Here is a 10,247-nt window from a genome sequence, read left to right on the forward strand (position 1 = left end):
GTGGGGCTGTCGGATAAGTGAGGTGTGTTGGGGGACGTGGCCCCAGCTTCCTCCCTGGGCGTGACCCTGTCAGAGCTCTTCCCCCTTTTCCTAAGGGTATCATGAGCTCCCCTAGGTTTCTGATCAATAGGTTTGGGGCGGGGGGCCTGAGAAGCTGTGTTGTCCCAAGCGAGCCTCATGCCGCTGATCTAGTTCAACCTCCTCTTTCTGTGGGGAAGTCTGAGCCTCAGAGAGGGGTAGCAACTCATCTGAGGTCGCACAGTAAGTCAGGTTCTGAGGCCAGCCCAGAAGTGGGAGCTCTTGACTAGCCATCCGGGATGCTTCCAGCTCTACCGGGTCCCCTCGCTGTGGGTGTCCCTCTGTGGGTGGGCCCTGCCGGATTTCTTGAACAAACACCCCCCTTTTCTCTTGCATCTGGCCAACAGGGTTGTCTCTGAGAACGCCTCCCGGCTACGTGCAAAAATAAACGCAGCTTGCAGCTTGCTCTATAAGGAGGGCACGTGTTTGTGTGTGCGTTGGGTGAGGGGTGGTTTAAGGCAGGGCACCTGGTGCCCTGTTGCCAGCAGGAGACCAGAGGGGCGAGGATGTGGAGGAGAAACGGGGCGAGGCCCGCAGCGCTCGGTGGCAGGAAGCCGACTGCCCGCCCTTTGTCCTTTCCTTTGTCTGCCTGTGAACTCGCTCACCATCGCCATCAGAACATAATCACCACGACCACAGTGGCAGCAATAACCGTAAGAGGTTAATCACCAAGTGCTTGGCCACGTGTGAAAGAATTCCAGTTCGTGGCTATCAGCAAGCTGAACCAGGGTTCCGAGCCCTGGCAACTTCCAGAGTGCTCCCGGGACTCCCGAATTAGAATACGCGTTTTACCGCCTCCAGGCGCGCATTAAAGTTTGAGGAAACCCTGCCCCTTCCAGCACCTCAGTTCCCATCACAACCCACCAGGAGCTAATACTTGTGCAGGACTTCCTGTGTGCCGTGGGCTTTGCACATAGAATCCCATTTCAACCCTTATCAGCTTTTTGGGGTGGATGTGATGATCGCCCCCATGTTACAGATGAGGAAACTGTACCCAGAAAGGTTAAGTAATTCGCCGGAGAACAGGGGTTTGCAGTGCACATTTTACAGGCAAGGGCAAGAAGACCCAGAGAGTTTTTCTGTCAATGTCGCAAGGCTGGAATTCTGCAGACTAGCCTCACGGAAGGTGCCCCGGCTTGGGAGTCAGGGAGTTGTGGGTTCGAGTTTCTGTTCCTCTTCTTCTAAGCCTAGAACCATACCTGGGTCTAGAGCAGGTTGGCAAATCTAGCCCACAGACTGTGTGCAATTTGCTACCGAAGAATGGCTTTTGCATCTCTAAACGGATGAAGAGAAATCAGAAGATTGTGACATGTGAAAATAATGTAAAATTCTAATGCCAGTGTCTAACGATTTATTGGAACGTAGCCGCCCTCATTTGTTTATATATTATCTGTGGCCGTTTCCAGGCAGAAGCAGGGCTGAGTAGTTGCAACAGAGACTATATGGCCCACAAAGCTTGGGATAGTGCCTGTGCGACTCTTTACAGAACAAGTTTGGCCACCCCTGGTCTACAGCAGTAATTCTCACGCTTTAGCGCCATCAAGATCACCTGGAGGGCTGTGGAAACACAGACTGCAAGCCTCATCCCCGGAGTTTCCGAGTCAGCCGGCTTGGGGCTCGGGAATCTGCATGTCTCACAAGCCCCCAGCTGACGCTGATGCTGGAACCACTTTGAGGACGCGGGTCTTCAAAGCCGACCTTCTGCCCCACCTTGGAAACCCATAGCCCAGGCTGAGAGCGGGGTGCGCCTGTCCTCTTCCAGGCTGCCCCTCTCTCGGTGTCTGCTCCCCCCTGGTGGCAGCAGGCCTGAAGCCGGGCTGGTATGTTCAGCTTTAACTGCCTGCCCCTCCCTCCATTTGGAAACACATTTCAAAGCTTTCAAAGTTTGCACAGCCTTGCCCTTAGGGAGTCCACTTCTAGGAATTTAATCTGAGAAAAGAATCAAGGATGCATGTGAGGATGCTCTCGGCTACATTGTTTGTTTGTAAGAGCGTAAAATAGGAAACTGGGGCAATCACTTGGCGGGGTCACCTAGCTGTAAGCCCAGGCGGGACTTGAACTTGCGTCTGTCCGATTCAAGAGCTGGCTCTCCTGCTATTCTACACAACCCGCCAGGATGCTTCCCACCTGCTGCGGCAGAGCAGCGACCGAGACTGTGGCCTCTGGGGCTGAATTGCCCTGCGTTGAATCCTGGTTCTATCACTTACTAGCTGTGCCATGTGGGGAAAGTCACTTACCTGCTGTGTGTGTCAGTGTTCTTATCTGTGAAAGGGGAACATAATTGTAAAGGTTACAAGAGTTGACGTGAGTGTGCCGCGTGGGTGGTGATTACTGTTGCTCGCAAAGCCCCCACCTTCCTTCTTCTTTGCCCGTTACCCCCTCCCCCTTTCCTCTTGGCCGGCTCAGAGCATTGTGGCTCACGTTTGGGTGAAGTAAGGTATGGCTGGCTAACATGTCCTCGGCTGGACTTGCAGGAGCCCTGGATTTCTGGCAGATCTGGGAGCAGGAGGGCACAAAAGGGGCCCCTGTTAAAAGGGTCCTGCCTGGGGAGGGGGTGGCTCTGGTGGGGGAAAGGCGGCAGGGTCAGGAGTCAGAGGAGAGTAGGTGCTGCAGGAGGGCCAGCTGGCTTGAGGCACCACTGGAGACAGACGCTTATTTCTTGGCCATGGCCGGCTTTGCCTGGGTCGTCTGCCCGTGGGGTGAAGCAAGGGCCGTACAGACAGAGCCAACTGCCAAGGCTCGAGAATCCCTAAGGTCCGATGGGTTTGGGCGAGGGCCATGGGGGACTGCGGAGGAGGCTTCACTCCGTGAAGGGGATCCCAACAGCTGCGGGTCGTCAAGGAGGCGGGGTGTCTACAGGTCCCGCAAGAGCTTTGAGACAAACAGAAGCAGACTCCAGTCCCGGCTGTGTGCCTGCAGCTACTGACCCTGAGCAAGTCACTTGCTCTCTCTGTGAAATTCCCACCTGTGAAATGGGGATAATACTTTGTACCTCCTAGGGTTTGCGGCGGAAACTGGATGAATTGATGTACGCGACGCAGCAGGGCACGGTTACTCGGCTGCGGTGTGGTTATTAGAGTCGAGTCAGAGGCCAAGATGATGGTTTGTACTGAAAGGATTGAACAGCAGAAAGAAGGCCCAGGCCCTGAAGTAGAGGCTCCTGGTCCCTGTTGGAGAGTCTGGGGTTGGAACGAGTCATCAAGGCCAAGCCTGAGGCCCAGGAGATGGGCTGGAGCTGCACCCAGTGATCGGAGTCCTGAGAAACAGGCCAGCCTCCGAGCCGGCTGGTTGCCATGACCCTGTGTGATAGGCCAGAGTGCCTTAAATCCCTCCTACCCCAGGTCAGGATTGGTCTTGGTGGATTAGGGCTAGTAGGAGGGGCTGCAGCGAGCAGGTGGGGGTTGGAACTCTGGAGCGGCCCCTGCCCGTGTACTTGGCCAATGAGGCACCGTTTATTTATAGAGTGGCCGCTGTGCACATCGGGCTCTGTGAGGTTGAGAGGTGGACAGGGTGAGGAGCCTACCGCCTAGCTGGGCAGAAGGCGTGGGCACGCGTGAAAACCAGACACAGGCCGTATGTGCTCAGACCTGCACACATAAGGAATGGGGTTGGGTGAGGTCAGAGGAGAGATAAGAGTGAGGGCAGGGATGGCCCGGCTTCAGGGAGATGATGTGGCTTGAGTGAGACTGTGGAGGACGGTAAGATAGGCAGAGGAGAATGGAACCGTGGAGTGTAAGGACACTGAGGTGGGACGACACGGGACTTTCCTGGGAGACAGAGGGCCCAGGGGTCAGGAGTCAGATTGTCCAGGAGAGGGAATGAGACTGGAAAGCCAGTCCATGGAGAGCCTCGAAGGCCAGGCTCAGGGGCTGGGACTATAGCCGGTTGGCAGTGGAGACCCGCTGAAGGTTACTGAGCAGGTTATTGAAAGTTAGGGCGTTGGTTCTAACGGGATGGCTGAGCTCATGCCAGGCTGGGAAGGTTTTGGGGGGGGGGTGCATGTGGGGAGGATCAAGAGGGAAGGGCCTTGGTTTCACGGTGAGTTAAGACATTGGAGGAAGACCCCTGGATCCCTTGGCGGGGGCGAGGTATGTGACGTTGTAAGCAGGAAGCTTATAGTGGCTGACTCGATACGTTGCCTCGAAAGAGGTCTCGGGTCATCAGTGGACAGAGCCAGGTCTGCTTGTGCAATTGAGGACGGTCCCTTCATCCCTCCGGTGCTCAGTTTTCTCCTCCGTAAACTGGGTGCAATGCAACCTGTCTCCCGGGATGAGGGTGAGGATTCATGAGAGAGTGAAAAGGTCTAGCACAGTGCTTGGAGCATAGAAGTTGCTCCCTAGCTGGTGTTCCCTCCCCGTCTCCCACTATGTGGCTGTCACAGAGCTGCGCACAGAGTCTGGCTCTCCAGTCACCTCCAATCAGATACAGTTTCTGTTTTCAGAGGTCATTCCTTCATTCATTCATTCATTATTGGTTGTTCAGTCGTCCAACCAGCATTTAAGCAGCATTTCTGGGCACCTACTATGTGCCAGCTGCTGGGACGCAGAGTTGAATTAGACCACTTCCTTGGCCTTTGAAAATTTTATTTACTCATTCTTTCAGGAACATCCATGGAGCCCTTCTGTGTGTTTTGGCTGGGTGGGGGAGTGGTGGGGATAACGTGAGCATTGCTGGTGGGGGCGGGGTTGGGGAGGGAGGCAGTCAGCCCCACAGCTCATGCCTCCACATCTGGGAAGAGCAGGAACCCAGAGAAGATGCTGTTGGCACCTTCTATGCCCACCAGGGAGTTCTTGTCAGTGGCCTGCAGGAAGACGTTCTCCCCCTGCTTCAGCTTGAGGACCATGCTGCCCGTGGTGACCTGGAAGGTGTTGTGGACGTAGTCGCAGAAGGTAACCACCTTCTGCATTTGCTCCCGGCCCCGCATGAGGTTCACGCAGAGGTTTCCTCGCGAGCTGGCATGGTAGGTGAAGTAGTAAATGCCGGGCACCCTGCAGGTGAACTTGCCGCTTCGAGATTCATAGTTGTTGTTCAGGTTGGTGATCACCTGGTCGAAGCGGATGGCCTGGTCCCGCCGAAGGGCACTGTTGATGGTCCTCTTGGCAGAGAAGGCGATTTTCTGTGTGGCCTTGTAGTCTCCTGATTCACCCTTGGGGCCGCGGGCTCCGGGGGGCCCTGGGGCACCTTTGGGGCCAACGGGGCCCTTGGGGCCTACTTTTCCTGGATTCCCAGGAATCCCTGGGTCTCCCTTCTCCCCAAACTCGCCATGGTCTCCAGCCAGCCCTGGCAGCCCTGGAAAAGGAGAGACGGGAGAAATGATGGGCCAGAGAACCACGGAAGGAGTCCCGGGCTGGGAGGCAGGGAGCCTGGCCGTGTAACTTCTGACATGTCCCTGCTTCTCTCTGGGCCTCAGCTTCCCTGGCGGTGGGGGTTCTCCTTCCAGCCCAGCTTTCTGAGTCTGCGATGTGCCTGGCAGCAATGGGAACTGACGCCCGAGGTGTGGAGGGTGGTGTCTCCTTAGGGAAGGTGCTGGGCCTGCCCTCCTCACCAGCTCATCCAGGCTCCCTTGTTTGGGCTTAATGCCTGGAGCGGGGATGATGAATTCTTGGCACATGGGCTATCCCTCTCCACTCGCTCCCCCAGGGCAGACATCTTTAATCAATCCCAGCATTCTTTCCTGCGCAGTGGGCTTCCAGGGGGCCTTGGAAGCCTTCTCACGGCCACTCCAAGCAGCCGCTGCCCCTTGGTTCGGCACAGCACGAGATAAAACCTCTTTTCCAGTAAAGTGGTGGAGTATAGTGGCTGAGAGCACAGGCCCAGGGGACAGACGGATGTCCTCCTGCCCCACCTGCCATTATTCATCGGGTCACCTTGACGGAGGCACGTTCTCCGGGACTCAGCGTCCTCCTCTGTACAATGGGGATGATTAGTTTGCGAGATTGTGTGGGTTACACGCGGTTATGTGAGGACGGTGGTTGGTTTTGGTTAAATGAACGGATGAACGGCATTTTCTGGGGGTGGGGGTGGGGTCTCATGGCGGGAAGTCTCCTTTGAACCCTGTGACAACCCCACAAAGTATCTGCCTGCATTGTATGGGTGAGGAAATAGTTGAGAGATGGGAAGCCACTTCCCGGGGAGACAGCCACTGCAGTGGTTTTCCGTCTCTCTACCCGGAGTTAAGGGTAAGAGAGCCATGGCCTGATCTCAGCCTCAACATTTACATTTGCTCCCTTGGGCAAGTTGGTAGCCTTCCTGGGCATCAGTTTTTCCGGCTGTAAAATGGGAATCAGAATCCCCTCCTTGCAGAGTCATTGCACAGGTCGGGGTGGGGGGTGGGCCTTGGCAAGCCGATGGATTTGTGGGGGCTTGTGCGATCTCTCAGGTAGGCAGCTGTGACTGGGGGGGCAGGAGACAGGGCCTGGCTCGATGACATGGGAGTAACCCCAAAGCCTGCAGTACCTTTCTCTCCTTTTATCCCTGGGGTCCCGGGTGTGCCAGGAGAGCCCGGTGCCCCGGGAATGCCCGGGATGCCGGGGATGGCCGGGTGCCCGGTGCAGCTGCTTTGGGCCCAGGAGACCTCAAGCAGAAACAGGAACAGCAGCAGCAGCAGGGATGCTAAGACGCCATCCCTCACGGTCTTCATCACTGGCCCGGCTCAGCTACCTCCTGCAGGGGTGGGGGGAGAAGGTGGAGTGAGTTTTACCACCACGGAGACTCCTCGTGTTTCTTCACTCATGCATCCGCTCGTCCGTGCGTTCACCGAGCGTGTCCCAGCTACCAGACCGGACCCCTCGCTGGGTGCTGGGGTAAGACGGATACGGCCCCTGCCTTCACGGAGCTGGCCTTCGAGGGGAAGGCAGGCAGTAAACAGGTCAACATTCAAGTAAATGGAAAGAGAGACAGTGCAGAGCGATCTGTGAGAAACATAGGGGTGCCTGCAGGCAGAGTAACCAGGCTTGAGGGGCAGGTGGATGGTTTTCTGGGAGAAGAAGTCCTCCCATTAGGAAAGTCTTCTAGATGGGGGCAGCGTCTCCGAGAAGTGGTGTTCAGGCCAGGACCCAGAGGTTCAGAAAGGGCTGGGGCAAGAATGTTCTGGGAGGAAAGGAAGTGGGGGCAAAGGCCTAGAGGGAGGACAGAGAGCCTGGAGTGTCGAGGGCCAGCTGGGAGGCCAGTGAGGCTGGAGGGGAGTGAGGGGTCAGAGGGATAGGAGGTCAAGGCTGTGATTTGCGGGCTTTGGGCCACTTGACATCCTCAGAGCGGCCCTGCCTGGAAAAAGCTATTATTTTTATACCGACAAGGACCCTGAAGCTCAAAGAGGCCAAGACACTGGCTCACGGTCACACGGGAAGGACTGTAGCCAGGATTCAAACCCAAGCCCGTCTGGCTCTGAAGCAGGTATCCCTGCCAGCACCCCAGGCCATCTCTGCTGATGGGATGTTCTCAGGTCCCTCCGCAGGCCCCGGCGAGTGGGAAGGGCCGGCCCTGCCAAATACCAGGGAACTAGGAAGAACCGAGCTGGTCGGCACAGCCAGAGCCCCTCAGCATGGATTCTCAAGACGGAAGGGCCCTTAACATTCTAGTCCAAAGTTTTTTGAAAAATTGAGGTGACATTCACATAATATAAATTTAACCTAAAACGATTATCTTTGCATAAGTACCCGTTCCTGGAGGTTTTACAAAATGACAGATTTGACAACTTCAGTAATCCATGCATTGGGCACTTAGCCAGGCTCTGGGCCAAATACTTTATGTGCTACTATCTCATTTAATGTGGTCTTTACAACAGCCCCTCCCGCCCCAATAAAGCCCCCAGCTCTCTCCTTCTACAGATGGGGAAACTGGGTACTGGAGAGGGCAGGAACCTCCATCAAGGTCACACAGCTGCCTTGTGGCCGGGATTCCAACCAGCCTTTCTGAGCACCTACTACGTCCACTAGACCTTAAAACTCACCGGGTGTTCTGCTAGGAGGCTGTTAAGCCTGGTGGTTTAAAACGTGGGCTTTGGAGCCAGACAGCCTGACGGGGGCTAATGAGTGGCTGTGTTTTGAGCAGCACTGGGTACAGGGCTGGTGCTCAGTGAAGGAGGCTATTTTATGGTTACTGTTCCTGCTGCTGTTGCTGCCCAGAGAGCAGGATGTGTCAGAGGCGGTGGTGAGAGGTCTCCGGGGTCAGAAGGACAGCCGCGCTTCCAGGGTCCAAATCAGGGTCCACTCGCAGGGGAGGGCCCCAGGCAAATCGCTTCTCCTCTCTGGCGAGTTTCCCCTTCCATGAAATGGGGATAATACTAATCCTTGCCACATAGGGTTGGTGGGAGGATAGATGATGTAGGCCCTGGCACACCAGAAATGCTAAAGGAATATTCGCTATTTTTGTATTATCCCTGCCATCCAGGAATCCCCGAGCGTTGGGATATGACGGAGGATGGTTGGAAAAGTAAAGCAGGAGCCAGCCCCTTTGGGAGATAGGGCTCAGGGAGAGGAGATCTCAGGTGGGTACAGCCCAGGGGCGGAGAGCAGCAAACAGGGGGTCGGGGCGATGGGGACAGCGGGTCCAGACCCACAGTGAGACTCAGGCTTCCTAGGGAAGCAGAAGGTGGCAGGGGGAGTGGGAAGATGCATCTCAGGAGCCGCTGAGTCTCAGAGTTGGGCATCTGGTCCGAGCCCTGCCCTCGCCATCCATCACCACCGTCGGCCTTGCCCCTCACATCTTTCCCATGTCGCCAACCCTCCCCTCTCCTTCCAGCCCCGACAGCTCCTTTTCCCCGACTTGGAGTCAGACCGATGAGACTTCAAACTGCCACCTCGCTGTATGGCCTGAGACAAGTGCCTTAACCTCTCTGGGCCTCTTTGGCAGACTTAACTGCTACCCACAGGACCGCCAGAGGATGGAAAGAGATGGCATCTGAGAGGAATGAGGTCTCTAGTGTGGTGTCTGATCCCACGCCCTCCTTTATAAACATGCAATTAGTTATCAGACCAACTAACCACTAATCGCAGCTCCACCTACGAGGCAAATTCGTTCCTTGAAAGAGTCAAGCTGAGCTATTCTCAGCAGAAGGAGAGGGAATGAGAGAAGGCAGGTGCTGGAAAAATGCTGGGCTGGGTGAAGGGGGGCCTGGGTTCTAATTCCACCTCGGCCTCTGACATATCTTGAACCAGGTAGTTCGCTAAGCGCTGGGTGAGCTTCATCTCCTTCAGGGCTCCTAGGGCCCCTAGAACGTTCCATCATTCCCAGAGAGGGTCTAGGCCGAGAGAGGTTACATGACTTGCCCCAGGTCACCAGCATCTAAGACACAGAAGCAGGACTCAGCTTGAGTCTTGGTGATTCCAAAGCCCTTATGTTGGTGGCTCCCATTTTAGGCTGCTCCCATCACCTGGGGTCCCGGGCAATAGTAGATACCCAAGTGCACCCACGGGAAGTTTGGTTCCCCAGGCCTGGGGTTGGGCCTGGGGGTCCACACCGTTAATCGCCCAAGGCAGAGATTCAAAGTCTACACTTTGGGAATCATCACCCTCCGCCATATCGTCCGGCTGGCCAGTCCCCCCAGGTCCCGAGCCCCGTCCTCACCTGGGAACCTCGTGTCCTGTGGGGCCGCTCGGCTGGGCAGCAGTGGGGCTGGGAGCCAGGAGCCTGCTGCTCTCGGTCCAAAGGGGAAGTTCCATTCCCCAGAGACAGGAAGGGCCTTCCCCTGAGGGCCCCCTCCCATGGGCCCAGCAGGACGGCCCCCTCCACTCTCAGCCCATCCGGCAGTTTCAGGCCGCATTTCTGCAATCCGGAGGGGTTTACTGTAAATGCGGTGGGTAGGTGGCCACTTTGGTTTCGCCAGCTCAGCAGCTGTTGGGGGAACAGTCTGTCCTGGGAGAATGTCCACAACCGGTGGCTTGCGTGCCAAGGCCCCTGACCTTGTGATCCCCTACAGCAGACGTAGCTGTTCCTCACTGAAACGAGAACATGGCTGGCCTGGTGCCTGAGCACTGGATTTGGAGTCAGGAACCTGGATCCGTGATCTGGCTCTGCCACTCATCAGAGTGTGATTCCTAAGGTCTCAAACGGGGGTCTAAATGTTCTCAGCCAAGAGAACCCAAGGGAGCCCCCATTTCCTCTGCTCTGTGGTGGGACTATACCTGCTCTATAGACGGCATGGGGCACTGGGGAGCTCATCTGGGATCGTG

The 10,247-nt window shown here is 56.3% G+C and overlaps 1 protein-coding gene across 1 annotated transcript; it reads right to left on the reverse strand.

The window, feature by feature from the left end:
* Nucleotides 1-4,644: 4,644 nt before the first annotated feature.
* Nucleotides 4,645-9,799, reverse strand: C1QB (complement C1q B chain). Its single transcript, XM_078452231.1, has 3 exons — nucleotides 9,643-9,799; nucleotides 6,535-6,741; nucleotides 4,645-5,367 (listed from the first exon to the last, which is right to left on the reverse strand). The coding sequence occupies exons 2-3, from the start codon at nucleotides 6,716-6,718 to the stop codon at nucleotides 4,793-4,795; spliced, it is 759 nt and encodes a 252-aa protein (XP_078308357.1). The 5' UTR covers nucleotides 6,719-6,741; nucleotides 9,643-9,799; the 3' UTR covers nucleotides 4,645-4,792.
* Between the last annotated feature and the right edge of the window lie 448 nt (nucleotides 9,800-10,247).

Source organism: Panthera onca, chromosome C1, assembly GCF_046562875.1.
Source record: "Panthera onca isolate mPanOnc1 chromosome C1, mPanOnc1 haplotype 2, whole genome shotgun sequence".
NCBI classification, from domain to species: Eukaryota; Metazoa; Chordata; class Mammalia; order Carnivora; family Felidae; genus Panthera; species Panthera onca.

Bases quoted from the DNA above. Each gene is read 5' to 3' on its own strand.
- C1QB (XM_078452231.1), bottom strand. From the start codon at position 6,718: ATGAAGACCGTGAGGGATGGCGTCTTAGCATCCCTGCTGCTGCTGCTG. The intron at 5,368-6,534 runs GTACTGCAGGCT...CTCCTTTTCCAG, and splicing joins AGGGATAAAAGGAGAGAAAG to GGCTGCCAGGGCTGGCTGGA.